Source organism: Melozone crissalis, unplaced genomic scaffold (genome assembly GCF_028551555.1).
Source record: "Melozone crissalis strain CALT ecotype California unplaced genomic scaffold, PUWL_Pcris_2 ptg000008l_1, whole genome shotgun sequence".
Taxonomy (NCBI): Eukaryota; Metazoa; Chordata; class Aves; order Passeriformes; family Passerellidae; genus Melozone; species Melozone crissalis.
Genome location: NW_026535786.1, coordinates 14490390 through 14508544, shown reverse-complemented (window position 1 = coordinate 14508544; position 18155 = coordinate 14490390). Strand labels below are relative to the sequence as shown.

At 49.8% G+C, this 18155-nt stretch overlaps 1 protein-coding gene across 1 annotated transcript in view; it reads left to right on the top strand.

Moving 5' to 3' along the window:
- SIDT1 (SID1 transmembrane family member 1) overlaps positions 1–16121 on the top strand; it is a 39778-nt gene extending 23657 nt beyond the window's left edge. Inside the window, exons 11-26 of the mRNA XM_054269815.1 lie at positions 1883–1954; positions 3592–3740; positions 4332–4405; positions 4915–4981; positions 5614–5687; positions 6242–6365; positions 7379–7496; positions 7875–8011; positions 9638–9746; positions 10060–10074; positions 10850–10926; positions 12037–12083; positions 12851–12956; positions 13268–13378; positions 14119–14232; positions 14633–16121. Of these exons, the coding sequence (XP_054125790.1) occupies positions 1883–1954; positions 3592–3740; positions 4332–4405; positions 4915–4981; positions 5614–5687; positions 6242–6365; positions 7379–7496; positions 7875–8011; positions 9638–9746; positions 10060–10074; positions 10850–10926; positions 12037–12083; positions 12851–12956; positions 13268–13378; positions 14119–14232; positions 14633–14695 (1457 nt within the window). The 3' untranslated portion in view covers positions 14696–16121. The remainder of the gene's footprint in view (positions 1–1882; positions 1955–3591; positions 3741–4331; positions 4406–4914; positions 4982–5613; positions 5688–6241; positions 6366–7378; positions 7497–7874; positions 8012–9637; positions 9747–10059; positions 10075–10849; positions 10927–12036; positions 12084–12850; positions 12957–13267; positions 13379–14118; positions 14233–14632) is intronic.
- The last annotated feature ends 2034 nt before the right edge of the window (positions 16122–18155 follow it).

Sequence of the window (18155 nt, the reverse complement as noted above, 5' to 3'; positions counted from 1 at the left end):
CATTGGTCTTGGAATGTCCTGCCACTCCATGTGCCTCCTTGCTCTTGTTATCCATCTTATATCTGGCCTCTGTGGGTCACTTTTTTTTTTTTTTTAATCCCATGGCACACCTTCCCTTCCACATCCTCACTGTTTGGTGGAGGCAATGGCTGGAGGAACCACGCCTGGTGTGGTACATTTACTTAGCTGACTCACTCTCCCATTGGGAAGTGGGATGGAAATTAGTGGGTGAGCTGGGTCCAAAGTAGCTGTTAGAGTCAGGGCAGAGTGCTTTTACTCCTTGGCTTGCCTGCTTTGTCCAGATTGAAATCTTTGGTAACTTGGGAGAGAAGGTTAACAGGTCACTTGAGAGAATAAAGCCTGGTCTAAAATTAGGAGGGAGTATCCTCGTGGAACAGGACTGACAGGCCTAGGAATTGTGCTAGTACCTTGCTGATGTGAACATAGGGAAATGCTTTGCCCTCTTCCTAGTGATCTGGATTTCCAAATCAGGAAAAGCTTCCATGAGAGAGGGAGGTTGGATTGGAGGTGATGAGTAGAAGCTGCATTTTGCTCATGCCTCAACCTACAACAGCATCCTGCCAATCTCAGCCCAGGGCTCAAGGGCTGTCACCTGGGGGCTGCAGTGTGCCGGAGCCCTCCCTCTGGTGCTCAGCCCATGCCATGTTCCCTTCTGATGTTCCTCTGAGCTGTTTGTTTTCTCTGATAGAGAGGTTGGGGCAGGAGCCTAAAGGAGCCAAAATGTGAGACCAAGTCTTAGCCCCCAGCCCAACAAGCACAGCAGACATGCAAAAAAAAAAAAAAGCAGTAATTGTGAATTGAAATATCAAATATCGTTGCTGCATGATATTTGACCTGGGTTCAGTCAGGGATAAGTTTTAGATCTCTCTACATTTGTGGCTGACGAAAGTGGTAAAAACCTATGCAAGGTGTTACAGAAATGCCCAGAATTTCCAATTGGAAAGAGCACTCTGTGCCTGTCACTTTGAGACCAGACAGGGACTGGGAAGCCAGAGATGCAGCTTGGGAAGCCAGGCCATTGCCAGGCTGCAGTAAGGCTTTAAATACTGTGCCATGTTCTGCATTGCTGTGCTGCTGACTGACCACATGAGATTGTTGCAGGGATGAAGCTTTGAAGTAATTTAACCTGTCTCACTGTTTGTCACTACTGGAAACCATGGTCCTGTTCCTGCTGCCTTGCTTCCCTCCCTTTTGTGACTGACCTCTCAGTGAAGGGGTTCAGCTGGCTTTTTCTCCACCATTGGGAGCAAAAAGAAGGAATGTGGAGGCAGGAGAGCACTCCTTGCTTCATATATGTGGGCAGGAGGCAGGATGTTCCTAGCCCTCAAAGGCTTGCCCTTCTTCATCAGCACGAGATCATTGCCACTTTTTGCATAAAGCATTTTTTTCTTTCTCCTTGACTGGCTAAAATTATGTAGCAGCTGTCCTGCCAAAGTCTGTGACTCTTCCAGAGATAGCTGAAGGCAGCCGGATTTGAAGAGATTTGAAGAGTTGCATGAGATGGGGAAAGAGGAGAACTAGAAATTCAGAAGGCTGTTAAGAACATCATGAGACTTGCTCTAAAATTTACCAAGTCTTGCATCCCCACAGTGTGATCTGTGCAGGGTGCTGGAGGGGGCTCCTGCTGCGAGTCTCACTGGCACCCTGTGTGGGGAGGCTGAAGGGAATGGGTTTCCTTCACACTGCAAAACGAGGGTTTTCCTTTTGCACAGTATGCTCTAGAGGGAGGCTGCCATCTGTTTAGAGAAATGTTCATTTTCCCAAGCCCCTCCAGCTCTTCAGGCTGTTTGTGTTCACCTCAGAGATGTTTTGAAGCACTGACATGAAGCTAACAGTCCCTCCTGGGTCTGTTTCATTGCAGGATCTGGGATGATGACTTCTTCACACCCCATCTCAGCCAGCACTCCTGAGGGAAGCAGCTACGGTGCTATTGGTACAGTATATTCCAGAATTGGGGCACAGGGAGGCTTCTCCCTGGGCTGGAGGAAGGCACTTTCAGGGTCATTTAACATCAGAGGAGAATAAAGCTGCAAGCTACTTTAGGAGCATCTTGCAACTATTGAAAAACAAAACAAAACCCAAACAACCAAATTGCAGTTAGTGAGATTCAGGTTGCACTTTAGGGAAAAGCATCTACATAATAAAAGTGGCAAATCTGAAAGAGGTGCCCTAAGAAACACATTTCATTGGAAATGTCTTAGGCAAAGCTACAGTCACCTGAGAGCTGTGGTTGACAATGCTGCTTCAGACAGGACATTTACTAGTGACTGAAAAAGGTCCCTCTCAAGCAAGCCTCTAGGAGCCTGTTATTAGCTCACAGCCTGCCTTTAAACCAAAGCATGCTTGTCCCTGGGAGGCTGAAGGGTTGTGTGCCATAAAGCAAGACACAATCAGAGTTTCTTGCCCCCAGGGGTTTCACTAGGGAAGAAATAATGTCTTACTGCCAACAGGTGAATCATGCCCTAGAGGCAGAGGAGAAAGAACCTTCCTGAGGGCTTAATGGCCGCTTTACCCCTCCTTCCCCTTTTTCCAAAGAAATCTTTTAAAAGCATTTGGGAAGTGAGGCAGAAACCTGTGTTCTGCCCATGTCCATGTGGGCAATGAGGTGGGAGTTGCCCAGCCTGTGGGAGTGCAGGCAGGTCCTGCTAACCTTTATGTGACCCCGTACCAGGGATGCATTGGGAATAAAGCTGGTACTCTGCTTGCTTCATCTGTTGAATCTGAAGGTTAACTAGGTGAGTGTGGTTTTGACCCTTAACAGACTGCTTCTTTCTCTAGAGGTATTTGTCTTGTTTCAGAATTCCAGATTTCAGAGCCCGGGCTAGTAGAGAGTTGAAAACGTTAAAAGATGAAAAGTAATAGAATAAAAGCAGAGTAAAAACTAAAATGCTGCAGAGAGGGGAAGATAATGGTTCTTCAGACTGCTCTTAGCTGAGCACCTAAAACTTCTGGAAGGTTTGGGATCATGTGTGGCAGTGTTCTCACTCAGAGTTCGCCCAATGTGGAATTTTTCTTCACTCAGGGTCACCAAAGGTGGTGATGTTCACAGGGGTCCCAGGATGAGGGAAGAGATGAGAATCTGACTCCATGTTTCAGAAGGCTAATTTATTATTTTATGATATATTATATTAAAAGAAAATGATATGTTAAAACTATACTAAAAGAATAGAAGAAAGGATTTCATCAGAAGGCTTGCAAGGAAAGGAAGGGAATGGAATGATAATAAAATCTTATGACTGATCAGAGAGTCTGAGCCAGCTCACTATGATTGGCCATTAATTAAAAACAACCACATGAGACCAATCAAAGATACCCCTGTTGCATTCCACAGCAGCAGATAATTATTGTTTACATTTCGTTCCTGAGGCCTCTCAGCTTCTCAGGAGAAAAAATCATAACAAAAGGATTTTACATCAAATATGTCTATGATGATAATGGAAAATTTTTTTCCCTGAACTGACCCTATCAACTTGTCAAAGCATCAAAGCATGTGGGCCAGCTGGATTTTTGCTGTGCACAGAGGGATTTAGCCCTGACCCTGTGTGTCTCCTTGTCCCTGCTGTGGCCCAGACGAGTCCAGCTCCAGCGGTGCCCGGCAGCTGTCCTCCCCGGAGCGCAGGGCCCCGGCCGGCTCGGACACCGACAGCTCCGTGGAGGAGGAGAGTGACTTTGACACCATGCCGGAGATTGAGAGTGACAAGAACATCATCCGCACTAAGGTACGACTGGTGGTCACCCCTGAGCACCTCTGGGCCATGACCAGGACTGGTCACGTCAGTGAAATCTCAAAAATCCTGTTCCCTTTCAGGGTGGATATCATCCAGTACAGCTGAGTGTGCTTCTTAGTCTTTTTTCAGTCACTGGGAGTTTTCCCACTGTGATAAGAGTGCTGGTGAAGTGAGTGCTTAATATGGAAAATCAAAATGTATTGGACTATTGAGAAAGGAGGAAAATGCCCAGAGAAGTTCAAGGAGATGTGAAGATAGGGAGAAAATAATCTGCAGCAGTAGGTGGCTGTTTAGTACAAGTAGTGTGACTACAGTGGATTTACAGAGGGCTTTAAGCCAGCAGCTCTCAAACTGCCTCCTTTTGTCATCCTGCACTGCTCTGTGTGGTTGGAGCCATTCCTGGAGGTCAGAGAATTTTGCAGAGCTCACCTCCATAGAATCAAGGGACACAGTGAGTTCAATGTGTAAAACCAGTTCAAATATCACCAAGCTGCAAATATGTCAAGATCTCCTACTGCATCTGTAATCTACTTTGATTCTTTTGTGTTTTCTTCCCTCTTTCCCCACCTGATAATGTTTTAGGTGTTCCTCTATCTCTCAGATTTGTCCAGGAAAGACCGAAGAATTGTCAGCAAAAAATACAAAATCTATTTCTGGTAAGGAGAAAGCAAACTGGTAAGACCCAAACTGTGGATCCAGAGTCTCTGGTTGTGGAGTCTGTCTGCATGCTTTTCTTCTGAACCACTTCTGAACAACCCTGTTGCCCATTCTGACCCTGTTCCAATCAGTAACTGCAGATCCCACATACCTCAAGTAAGGATATTTGTGGACCAGTGCACACATGATCCTGGAAGTGGACTCTGTTTTGCATCATTTACTTTTAAGCATGGTAACAACCAGTGCACTGAAACCTAATGGGAATGGGGAGAAACTGGCACTCAGACACATGAGCTTGTGGCCAGCATCCTGGCTTTTCCTGTGCCCTTAGCATTTGCCTCTGGTTTGCCTCCTGTGTGCTCCTCTTCTTCAGGGGCTCACAATGAGATGGTAACCCCAGAGCAGAGAGGTGTGCACATTCCTCCACGAGCACTCTGGGGCTTTCTTCTGGGTGTGCCCCCCTGGTTTTGGTGTGTGTGTAAGTGCTGCTGCTGTCTCCCCTCTGCAGGAACATCATCACCATTGCAGTGTTCTATGCCCTGCCGGTCATCCAGCTGGTCATCACCTACCAGACGGTGCGTTTGGCCCCCTGGCTGCCCCCTCTTGCCTTAAACTTGCCCTGGGGTTGTGTTGGGCAAGGGTGACAGTCACAGTGGAAGTGGGATCACCCAGCAGTTCTACTCTGTGTGAGGAGCAGTTCACCTTAGCTGCTCCTGCTGCACTGTGTTGATGTTACAGTGAGCTTGGCTCATTGGGCTTGCACTTCTGTTATTTCTGCTTGGGAAGTGGGAGTGCTGCTGTTTTCCTGATCAACTGATGTCTCATTTGGGTCCTGTTTCATTTTAGAGACAGGAGGAATTTGATGTTATCTCTAAGGGACAGCTGAAAGCAAGTAGTGTTTGCTGTGATTTCTCCTGCCTTCTCCCAACCTTTGCTACCCTGCTGTTATGCACATATCTGCAAGCAGGTCTATTGGTGGGGGGCTTGAGAGCACACAATGTTTCCTCTGAGGACTGTTATCAGATTTGTGGCCCTTGACAACATCTTGTCCCACCCTCAAAGCTTTGCTAGCAGATGTCAGTACTCCCTGTGCTGGGGCTAGAGCTAGGCTGTGTCCTGGTACACCTTGTGTTTGTGCTGTGTTTGCATGGGGCAAACCCCCCACAGCAGGGAGGATTTACTAATGGCAGGCCTCCTATCTGTCCAGGTGGTGAATGTGACTGGCAATCAGGACATCTGCTATTACAACTTCCTGTGTGCTCATCCCCTTGGGGTGCTGAGGTGAGTGACCCTTTCCTCACTGCATATTTATCTCATGCCTCCTGAGTGTTTGTGCTGTGCCCAGGTCAGGATTTTATGCTTGCCAGGCTCACAGTAGCAATGTTGATAAGACCACTGGGAGTTTAGGACTCTGATCTTTGTGTTTTGCTCAGGGTTGCTGCTCTGTTGCAATGAGACACACTCACCCTAGAACTTGTGGCACCTGGGTGCCCCTTACAAATCCTTGGCACAGCAATGAGGTGCTCCTGTGCTATGTTGGATGCTTTTATCCAAGGAGCAGCAGCTCTGCAAAGAAGTTCAGATCAGTCCTTCCAGTGTAGCATTTCTCTAAATTAATGTGTGAGTGCAAAGAAAGCCCAGAGTTGGGAATCTCTCAGAAGTGTTAAATGAGCTGGGACAGGTGAACTATTCAAATTAAAATTGTCATCAGGAGTGTTAGATTGCAGTTTGGCAGGTGTGGACGGGGGAGCAAAATGGATGCAGCTTATCACAACCTAGGGTTCAGCTTCCTGCTGCTGTGCTGCCTTTGTCTTAAACCTTCTTCTTTCCTGCAGTGCCTTCAACAACATCCTCAGCAACGTGGGCCACATGATGCTGGGCTTTCTCTTCCTCCTCATCGTGTTGCGCAGGGACATCCTCCACCGCCGGGCCATGGACATGAAGGATATCTACACCCTGGTAGGAGGCATGGCTGCCTGGGGCTCAGTGGAGCCAGGGAACATGGAGTGAACTCAAAATCCAGAGTGGTACACAAGTTTCCACTTATCTTCCTTGCTGGAGGGTTGAATCCTCCTCTTTTTTCCCTCCTGTGCAGAAGAGTCTAGGTGGGATGCCTGTGTTCCTGCACACCCCAGTGCTTTACTTCTTGCAGTATGTCCATACTGTTGTGGTTGGTGACCCAGCCTGGGCCTGTGAAGACAAGGAGATTAATAGAGGGAGGATTCCCATGGCTCTGGATTTTCCTGCAGTTCTTGCTGTGGAGGAACTGAGGCAGCAGGAGTGTCCCAAGATGCTTCTCTTTATAGTAAAGTTTGATTTGTCTTACACAAGAGCTGCTTATGATAACTCAGAGGAATTTGGCTGCCTCAGTCTCTGAAGCAGAGATTCTTGTAGCCAGAGCTTCTGTAGTCTCTCATGGGAGAGGATGGAGAAATCTGCAGCCCTGTGGGCAGAGGTGCTGGTGGTTTCTGGAGACAAACAGCTCTGTTCTCATGGGCTTGGTAGCAAGTAAAGACAATAGGAGTTGTAAGGGTCTGCTGCTTGTGGTTTTCAGTTGAAATCGTGGCCAAATTGTGATGGAAATGCCTTCTCACATTGGCTGATGGGCTCTGTTCAAGAGCTTCTAAGACCTTACTGACCACAAGAGCAATTCTGGTCAGTCCTCTCTGTTTTGGACAGGATGTAGCATGGCATGAAGAACAGGACAGAGATTTTCATGATGTCAGTACCAAGACACCGAGGTCTTCAGATGAGAACTTCCACGGTGATTAGCTTAGGTTTGCTGCCTGTGGATTCACCTGGCTGTGCCATGTTTCTAAATCCAGATCCTGTGGTGGCAGCCAGGACTCTGTGTTGCATTGGTGACTGGAGGACTTGTGTAGGAGTTAGGAGGGATGAAGTGATGGAGAATGGAAACTTGCCTGTGATCAGGACACTGAGGGCACTCGCTGTACAGCTCTGCTCTCTTCCAGGACTATGGGATCCCAAAGCATTTTGGTCTCTTCTATGCTATGGGCATTGCTCTGATGATGGAAGGGGTGCTCAGTGCCTGTTACCACGTCTGCCCTAATTACTCCAATTTCCAGTTTGGTAAGCTGAGTTTCCTTTCTCCTTTTGAGCTGGAGCTAGGATTTGCCATGTTCTGTCTCTTGCTGAGTTGCTGACGTTTCCCATCTCTCTCTACCCTTGCAAGTCTCCCTGGACCCTGCCTGTTTCAAAGCTCAGTCAGGAGGTTGTGGTGCCCTGTGGGCACTTATTTTCTGATCCTGTTTAGTTTTTGTTGCCCCAGAGCACAGAAGATGTGCTGCTGTAAGGTGGCAAAGCACAAAGTGCTGTACAGTGTGGTGCAGCAGCAGGGCCAAACCCGAGGCTGGCAGGCACAGATCCCTGATGCTTTGTGTGCCCTTGGAGCAGCTTTCTGAGCCACTGGCAGAAGGTGCTCACACAGTTTCTGTTGTCCCTCCACAGACACCTCCTTCATGTACATGATTGCAGGGCTGTGCATGCTCAAGCTCTACCAGACCCGGCACCCAGACATCAATGCCAGCGCCTACTCCGCCTACGCCTCGTTTGCTGTGGTGATCTCCCTGGCTGTCCTTGGAGTGGTAGGGCTCCCTCTTCCTCCACTGCTTCTCTGGGAGGGAGGTGGCATGGCTGAGGTGTGAAAATGGCTGGGGAAAGCAGCAGAGTAGGATAAGAGTTTGTTAAGCAGCTGTCAGCATTTGAATTCTCAGTTCTGCTGGGCTTTGCTCCTTCCTTCCCCTGAGCTTTCAGGCAGGAGAAGAGCAGAACAGTTTCCTCTAGGTGGGCTCTTCTTTTGGGCTTTGCCCACCACATGCCATCCTTCTCAAGAGGAAAAATTCAGATGTGCACAGATGGTCTTCCTGGGGCATGATTCGCATTGGAGGAAAGAGGGGTGAGGCTGGCTGGGCTTCAAGACAGGTATCTTATACCTAGTTGCTTGTGCCTGTTTCTCCCCTTTGGAGTACTCCATGTTATTTGTCACAGCTCCTGCAGTTGATTTTTCCTATTTCTGGAGAGGAGCAGGGTTAGGATGATACATGGGGGGCTCTCAGGCAAATTCCTGGAGTACTTGCCTATGGAAGGGCACTGGAGCAGAAGCTATGAGACTTTGCCTGTTTGCTGCTTTGCCTGTAGCACTGCGAGTACTGAGCTGGGCTCACCAGGATCCTCAAGCTGTGCTTTTCCTTGGAAGTCTCTGCTTCTCTTCTTTTGAAGGACTCATTTTCATTCATCAGTAACCAGGCAAAATCCGTGGAATTCTTGCTCTGAGCTAGCAGCTAGATCCCAGTGGGCTGTTAGCTCCTCGCTACCAAATAATGCAGAGGTCTCTGTTTACAAGACTGCCTGTGGGATAAGGCATGCAGGAGGAGCTGGTGACCTTGGGACTTCCCAAGAATCTCTCGATAGGTGTGGTAGATCTTGACAAGGTTCAAAACACTGAAACTTTATTATGAATTGCTCTATCTTTTGCGGGATGCTTTGAAGCTGTTCAGTGGAGCTTGAAAGCAGCATATCTCCCTTGTTCCATTCATGAACAGGTGTCTTTTCTGCTTGCTTTTTAGTGTGTGGGTTTTTATCTCTGCCCACACAAAGTGAAATTTCAGGAGAATGCTTTGCCTCAGGGTGGGGAAGTGGTCACAGCCTGATGGCAGATCAGAATTTCTAGACTTCTTATTGTATGAATGAGAAATTAGGATTTTAATGTAGCATTAACCTGTGCTTGCAGTCATTCCAGTCTTGCAGGACTTCCAGTCCTTAAATAAAATGAAAATGCACTGTAGGAGCAATTGCCTGCAGAGCAGTTCTGTCCTTTTTGGTCTACTTCAGTAGAGTTGTTAAAGTAATGGTTGGTTCCCTGTCTGCCTTTGTAAAAATCCACCTCCTGGCTGGAGAGCTGCTGCCCAGCTCAGCAGAGAGAGCTTACTTGGCCTTGTATTCTGCTCCCTGGGCCAGTGCTGTCCATCCAGCCTTGTCTAAAGGGGCATTCAGAAAGAATGGCCTCCTCTTCAGATGCTGAGCTAATCTTGCTTCTCTGGACTTCATTTTGAATAAAACAGATCTATAAGATCTGTTTTCTGGTGGGAAGATTTAGGGGTTTTTTTCTGTATTCAGTGAGGTTGTTTAATGTCCCATGGTGATACAGCACAGGAAAGGGCTGTCCTGCTGAAAGAGGGCTCAGTTTACTTTTAAAATGTTTTTGCTTTCAGGTGTTTGGAAAAAATGGCATGTGGTTCTGGTTTATTTTCTCACTGATCCACATTTTGGGCTCACTGGCTCTCAGCACCCAGATCTACTACATGGGACGCTTCAAGATCGGTGAGTGCTGTGACTGAACCATCTCTTCCTGGGTGTGTGGTGCCTCCTGTCCTCACCTGCCTGTCCTGTGGCCCCTCTTCTGGGCTACCCTGTCTTCTCACCCATCTGATGCTTTCCTGGCCTCTGAAGTCCTTGTGCTCCTGATTCCCAGTGGGAGTGAGCAGGAGCTGTGTGCTCTGAGGGAGCTGCAGTTCTCCCTAGTGCTGTGGTACACCCTGTCATGGGGTGGGGGGAGAGGGTCTGCTGGGGAGCCTGGCTCTTGTGCTCTGCTTAAACCTATTTCTTCTTCCTCTTCTGCCCCTGTCTGCCTCAGATGACCCTGACTCAGGTAACCACAGCTTTCCTTTTTCCCTCTTGGACTGATTGTGCTGAGCTGCAGCAGCCAGGGATTGCATGGATCAGTGTGGGGAGGCAGGATCATGTGCCACCTGGGGTCAGCTCTTGGGAAGTGAAAGCAGTTTGCCAGCAGCACTGCCAGTCCTGTTCCTTGGCAGGAGGGGAGTGATCAGCACAGGAGAGCTCAGATCTTGGTGCAGGAGCCTTTTCAAGCTCTGTGTTGTGGCTAAAGGGGAACATGTGTATTCATGCATGTTTGTCCATCCCTGCTGCCACTGATGGCTCTGCAGAGAGGAAGCTTCTGCAAAGATTTTGAGAGCGGGAGTGTCTTGAGTGTGCTCTGCCCCTCTAGGACCCTCTAAACCCTGTGGGACTTGTTTCTACTGTTTCCCTGCTTTGGCAGCTTATTCCATGGAAGGACCTTTTCCCCCTTCCTACATACACACACACACCTCTTCCAGAGATGGGGTTGCAAAGCCAGCCTCTTTACATGCACAGGCAGGGCCTGTGTGACTTCTGGGCAGTGTTAGTATAGAGGGGGGTTTTAAATTTATTTTTGTTGTAACCTGTTGTTCTGGCCAACTGCCATCTACATCCTCTGCTGGATACCCTCCTGCTCAGCACAGAGTGCTTCAAAAGGGCAAGGCATGAATCTGCTGACACCTTGGGCTCTCTGTTGTCAGCTGGTGGGTGTCAACTTTTTCCTCACAGGCATTTTAGAGCTCGGTGTGCTAGCTGTCCTGGCTTTCTACCCTTTCCTTTGACAGACATGGGCATATTTCGGCGAGCAGTGATGGTGCTGTACACGGACTGTATCCAGCAGTGCAGCCGACCAATGTACATGGTAGGTGACTTCTCATCCCAGCACCTCTCTGCAGTTCCTCACTTCTTTAGGCAATGTGCAGAGGAAAGAGGAGGGGCTGTGTGAAAAAGTGATGCTCCTTGCTCCCCTTGTTCTCCTTCCCCCAAAATGCCTGGTTAAGTGTAGGTCTCTGATCTCTGCTGAACTGTTTACCCCCAGCCTCCCCTGATCTCAGGCTTGGTGAATAAAACATCAGAGCAAAGGTGATACAAGTGTGGCAGGATGTGCCTTTGCACTTGCTCTCTGGGAGCATCCATTCAGAGGAACAGGTAGGAGGCTCTGTGCAGTGCAGCCTCTCTGGGGAAGGCTGCAGCTATTTTGGGTCTGTGGCTTAAGCTAAAGCAGTTGCCATTTCTGCAGCACCTCAGGGCAGATTGCAAAAAGTTAAGAAAAGGTGGCTGCTACCTTGTGTCCCACTGATTGCTTTCTCCTTAGCAAAGAGTGCTTATTAGGGCTTGAAGCCACATGGAGTTGTTATCCATAAGCCTTCTTAATTTTTTATTTATTCTCCCATCTCTGAATAAGCAAACCTGGTCCACTCAGGCATAAAGTAAGCCTGGCCAGCCTGAAACAGCTACATCATGAAAGCAGCTGTAAGCATAAATGCACATGCCCCACAGATATAACCCTTCTGCCTGCTGTTGTTACAGTGCTTCCCCAGCTAATGGTGAGATGGCAAGGAAGAAAAGGCTCCCTGAATATGGGCAGGATGCTGTCCAGAGCTTCCCGTGCCACCTCTTTGAAGCATGTCCTTCCTCTCTGCAGTAATTCTTTTGTAAAACAGTGGGAAGGAAGGAATCTAGCTAGAAAAACAGGAGAAGCAGTCAGAGGATTCACAGAACCTCCTGAGGCTGATCCCTTAAGTGCTGAGCTTGTCCTTTTTTACATGTTTAGTCTCCTTACAACACTTTCTTAAAATTTTTGAGGGTCAGAGCAGTTTCCATCAGATAAAAGCTCCCACAGAGCCAGGTGCATGTGTGTTTGCAGGAACTGAACTCCAAATCCTCACATAATACTCCCCTGAATTTCTGAGGCAAAGGCCTTTTTGCATACTCTTTTCACTTTATATGCTCATCAGTGTCTTTTCTCCAGGACAGGATGGTGCTGCTCATTGTTGGGAACCTGGTGAACTGGTCCTTGTAAGTACTGGGGTGTTGGTGCTTTGTGTATTTGTGCATGGGGGCAGCAGGATTTGGGACAGGGACATGTTGGCCTGGAGTGATGGGGAGATGCAGCAATGTCTGTGCAATAATCCTGACATGTTTGGGCAGGCAGGCTGCTCTGAGGGTGGCTGGCAGATCCATGGGATGCAGTGCAGCTCTAGAGCTACATGGAGCATCCCCTGAGCATTTCAGCTGGGGGTGTCTCATGGCTCGTGTTTCAGGGAGCTTGTGCAGGGACTGTGCTGCTGAGTTGTGCTTCCCACAGAGCTGGGAGATCTCTGGCACAGCCAAGGTGCAGGAGACCTGGCAGACACAGTCACAGAACCTGGCTGAGCAGTAACTGCATGGAGGGATCAGCTCTTGGATGAGACCTCAAATCCTTGCCCCAGGCTCTTGCTTTTCACTGAAGCTGCTTCTCAGGGACATGCCTTCTACCAAATGGACAGGCCTAGGGCCAGATCCTACTGAGGGAGATGTGTTTGGCCATGGGTTGGAAGCAATCCAGGGCCCTTGCCTGTCCTCTGGGGTCTCCAGTTGCTTCAGCAGCTGACCATGGCTACATTTCCTTGGCTGGGAGCAGAGGCAAGCAATGCACTTCCCCCAGGGAACTGGGAAGCTGTGGCACTGGTGCTGTGTCCTGCAGTACTGGTGGGGGGTAGAGCAGTGTGTGGCTGTCACTTTGGGGGTGTACCCTGTCCCCAGTGAAGGGAAGCTGCTTGATGTCCCTCTGTCCTCTCCCTCAGTGCTATCTTTGGGCTGGTGTATCGGCCCAGAGACTTTGCCTCCTACATTCTGGGAATCTTCATCTGCAACCTGCTGCTCTATCTGGCCTTCTACATCATCATGAAGGTAATGGAAGGCAGCTGTAGCTGTCCCTGAGGCTCCTGGCTCCAAAGGGGAAGGGATGGACTGCATCCCTTTTTTTCTGGCTGCAATTTGGGTTCCTGTGGTGCTGCAGAGGGATGTGGAGGGACCTTTGTGGGGCTCTGGCTGGGACAGGGTGTTGGGGAGGGGTGGTGTGGAGCCTTTTCAGGGGTGGCTGGGCTGTGTCTTTGGAGGGTGGGCAGCCCTTCCCAGATGCAGGCAGTACAGGCTGGTGTGTGAGCCCTGTGCATGGCTCTGTGCCCTGGACAGAACTCAGGGTGTGTCCCTGTCTGCAGCTCCGCAGCTCTGAGAGGCTCCTGCCCATCCCCATGTTCTGCATCGTGGCCACAGCAGTGGTGTGGGCAGCTGCCCTCTACTTCTTCTTCCAGACCCTCAGCAGCTGGGAGGTAAATTTCCCTTTTACTGTTCTTCTGTCCAGCTTTTTCTCATCATCTTTCCTTCCTGGTGCTTGTTTTGCACAAAAATGACTCTGGAGAAGAGTCTTGGGCTGCTGATGGGGAGCTGAAAGGGTTCAACTCATGTAGCAAACTTGTGAAGGGAGCATGGGAGGCTGTGCTGAGCCAAAAATGACTGTAGCTGTGTGGAGGCTGTTTATAACCAGGTGATCTGGAGGTGACTGGTCCTTCCTAAGGGACAAAGGAAGAGCTGGGGATCTGGAAGGAAAACTGGGAAAATCCTAATCCTTGGACATCCCTGGAGCAGATGGCCATCTGGAGTCAACCAGGTCAACCTGCCTGGGGATGTTAGGGCTCTTGGTGGTCTGGGAGCCATTAAATCCTGCCTGGGTGCCTTCTAACAGGATGTCACATCCATCTCCATGGAAAGGAGGGGCTTGTTACAGGGTGGTCTGGTGGAGGCTGTGCAACCTGTGCTATGCAGAACCTCAGAGGTGGAGACCAGAGGGTTCCCCTTGCTTGTGGGTTGTGGTCCCAGATCCATTTTGAGGCCCAGTTATAACATTGTGTTGTTTCTGGCCTGCCCATGCCACATTTCTGGCAAGCACAGCAACTTTTCCTGGATCCTGCTTGGAGGGTTAAGACAGGGTGATCCCTACAGGGTCTGGTATTGCCAGCAAGGGCCCAGTAGGGGTGGATATCAGGTCCTGACTCTCTGCCTGCCCTCCTAGGAGACTCCAGCAGAGTCCCGGGAAAAGAACCGGCCGTGCATCCTGCTGGGATTCTTTGATGACCACGATGTCTGGCACTTCCTCTCCGCAGCTGCCTTGTTCTTCTCCTTTCTGGTGAGTCCTGCTGAGCCTCCCACTCTGCTGGATGGCCTCTCCCTCTCCTTTCACCTTGCTCCCCTCTCTCCACATGGAGTTGTGCCTGCTCCAGAACTCCACAGAAGTGCCTCAACTCCTCTGCTTGGCTCTACCTTCTGACATCCTTCACATTGGGATGCTCCTTGTCAGTGGGATCAGGCTTTCTCCTTTATCTTATTTCTCTGTCAGTGCCTTCTGGCCTCAAATTCCCTCTGGGGCTGTGGGTCACACAGCTGTTGTGGGGAAGCTGAGGGGCTGCTGCTGTGGCCAATGACTCATGGATTTGTGAATACCTCCCAAATAGGCAAGGCCTGAAGATCTGAAAGGAAGACCTCCCTGGGCAGCAAGACCTGACTCTGGCTTTCACTTTCTTCCTCAGGTCCTGCTGACCCTGGATGATGACCTGGATACGGTGCGCAGGGACAAGATCCCAGTGTTCTGAGTCCCCAGGGACGGGGCACAGAGGTGTCCCAAACACTCAGCCAAAAGCACTGGGCCACCGTGTCTGTGCAGAATGAGCCTGTTCCATGGCCAGCAGCCCAGTGGGAGCAGGGAACTGGATCCCCAGCAGGCATGGAGGGTGCTGTGGCAGTGAGGTGGGACCAGGAGGGAAGACAACGTCACTCCTTTCCCACCACATCCTGTGGGGCAGGCTTGATCCAGAGGCCAAGGCCTGTGCACAGCCCTCTGGCCTGTGGGTGCTGGGGCCAGTGAGGGGGGAGGAAACAGGAGGGTGGCACCTCAGAGACCTTTGCTTCCCTTCCTCCCTGCTGATGTGCTCCACTTCCTCTCTGGTGAGCAGGCTCGGGAAGTGCCATGACAGCCTTCCTGCACAGGGAGCTCATGGCTGCACCCTGTGGTCTGCTGCCCTCAGAGCTCCCTTCAGCAGCACAGGGGGAGCATTTGGTTCCTGTACTGCAGCAGCCAAGGGAGAAAAGGACTCCAAGCTGAGGTGGCAGTGGGGGGACTGGACTGTGTTTTCTTTTTTCCTCTTTTTGTTGGAGAGACTCCTTCTGTGGCTGATGGGGAGCCGTGGTACCAGGGCTGCAGCGTCGGTCGGAGGTGGTGAGCTAGAGCTGCCCGTGAGGGCTCTGCCAGGCTCAGAGCCTGCTGCCTTGCTGCCTTGCAGCCTCTCTGTCACTCCTGCTGAGCAGCCACTCCTCTGGCAGCTCCTGCTGGCACTGGGCAGTGCTGTGCTCCCTCTCAGGGCACCACAAGTGCTCTCCTGGAGCAACCCTGCCGGAGAGCGCACGGCAAAGCCGCAGCCTCTTGTGGCAGCCCTTGGCTCCTGCTGGTGCCTTCCCAAAGGGACAGGCTGGCACAGGGAGCCTTGCCAGCAGCTCACACTCTCTCCTCTCGAGAGCTTGCCTTGGACAGCCTTGGCAAAGTGGGTTCTCTTTGGGCTGGGAGGATGAAGGAGATATTGGGGCAATTGGTGTTGAGCTCTTTACCGAAAGATGTGGACCAAATTTTCTTCTCCAACTTGTCCAAATGGGAAATGAGTTTTTTAATGGCTTCTGCATTCTTTCCAGTTTCTTTAGTTATTTAAAAAACAAGAAGGTGTTAATTATTTCAGGCCTTGCATCTAAAATGGGACCTGTTTTGCTAATTTGCAATTAAAAAGTGTTCTTTGAGGCCTGCTGTCCTTATTCTTGTCTGCCTGAGCATTTTTACTTTGGTGCATGTGCATGTAGCCAGTGATGCAAACGTTTCATTCCACTTCTGCTTACTAAAGCAGGTGACTCTGGTGATGTTTTACTCCAAGAGTCTGTACCTCCTTGAAGAGTTTTGCACCAGCTGGTTTTTATTTTTTCCTACGTTGGCGTTTGCTGAGATGGTCAATAAAATGGATGTTCCTGGTTCCCTGCTCTGCAGGTTGATCTGAATTCTTCTTGCTCCTACTCTCAGCAGCAGCAGAGACAGCAGTCAGGGCAGAGGGGTGCCCAGTGGTGTCATACAGCTGCTGTCACCCTTGGGACTATCACAGGTGTTTCTGGAGCCATAGGTGTGGATGACTTGCTTGTTCTCTTAACTAAATTGCCTTTGTAAGGCTACATAAAGAACAGACACTCTTGTTTGTCACTGCAGTCCCTTGGGCACGGTGAGGAGAGGGCTGGAGGAGGAATGGCACAAGAGGCTGCCAGCCTTTATCTTCCCAGGCAGAGCTGTGCTGCTCTGGAGTGTGCCGGGGTAGCTGTGCCAGACTGAAGGAGGACTTCTGTGCCCTCAAATTTGTCCAGTTCTGGGGACACATTCTTATAAAATATACTTTCTCCCTGTGTTTTCATAATCTGTAGTCTCAGACCATGTTTCAAGCTTGTATTTGTTTCTAGACAGGAAGCTGGTTATCTTCTCTAAATTGAAATGTGAGGAAAAAATAATGTTGAGCAGCAGTTGGAAGGCTCGACGTAGGAGGTAGAACAACATATGGGCTCACTGTGCTGAGCAGAGATGAGCACAGCATGGAATGGTAAGGTGGTAGCAGGGAGGGAGAGGGAGGCTGGGGAACAGCACAGAACAAACAGAAAACCATGACAGGATTCAGTTAAATACAAGGAGAGGCACCTCAAGCCTGAGAGATGGGAGGAAGGGTTGGAATCGTCTCCCTGCTGCTTTTGTGCTTCCAGTTTTCCAGTTTCAATTTTTAACATTTCCTCTTAGCTATGCCCTGCCTGCTGGGCTCTGTTGGTGCTTCAGCTCTCCCACCTGGTGGCCACTGAGCCCTCCATGGCTGTGCTGCTGGGGGGCCTGGCTGGGCACTTGGGCACTCTGTGCTCCCTGCTGTGCTAGGCGCACTTGGCTCTGCAGCCCCCGCCCCAGAAATGCAGCTTTTCCTGGCTGCTGCTGTCCTTCTTGGGCAGGAGGAGCAGCTTGCTGGGTACATTTGCAGAGGTCATGCTGTTGTTTCCTCACCTTGCTCTGCTCACAGAGGGAGACAGACGTGTAGGGGCGAAAGCAGAGCAGCACCGTGGAATTGTGTTGGGAGGTGAGGAGGTTTTTTTGCTGCCCATGGGCTGTTAATGGAGTTCCTGTTCCCCCTGCTGTGTCCATGCTTGGGATAAGCTGCTGTCACAACTCCTGAAAGGGAAATAGAAGTGCCATGGGCAGGGACACCTCCCACTTAGAACAAGTTTCTCAAACACCCATCCTACCAGGCCTTTCTAAAGATAGTGCACCCACCACCTCTCTGGACAATCTATTCTCATGTTTTACCACTCTCATTGTAAAAACCTTCTTCCTTACATTCCATATACTCCCTGTTTTCACAGGAAATGTAGGTAAAATTGTTCAGCCCAGTACAAGTGAAAAGAGAAGGAAACAGCTTCTGTACAATACTGACATCCCCTCACAGGTAGGAAAACCACCAGGGTCGTGTGAGCTGTTACAGCTCCCCCTCGAGCCTCTGGAGTGGCACAAGAGCAGCCAAGGCAGGGCAATGCACTGAGCATGAAAAAGGAAGGCAGCTCCCTTGTGTCCTGTTTCCCCTCCCCTCTTTGACTGAACCTGGCTGTCACTGAAGGAACAAAAGCCCCTCTGTCTTAATACTGAACTTCAGCCTTTTTAAAATTAAGACCTTCCCTGAGGTCAACTTCCACGCCTGCAAGAATTTTGAGGTTTACAAGTCAGGTTTTCTGGAGCCCCTGAAAAGAATTGTTTCCTAGGAATTCTGTCAACTTCAGGATTGTGCAATCTCCCAAAAAGCCTTTACTTACCTTGCAGGGTCTCTGTACTGCTCTCATCCAACCTGCAGCCTTTAGCTTTAAACTGTGACAGAACAACTGTCTTAGACCACTTCCAAAGCAATGCAAGGGGCCTGTGATGAGAAGCATTTTATAAAATGAAGTTCTGTCTCAACAGTGATCACTGTCACTGGGGCAGGGACAGCACCTGCCATGTATTTT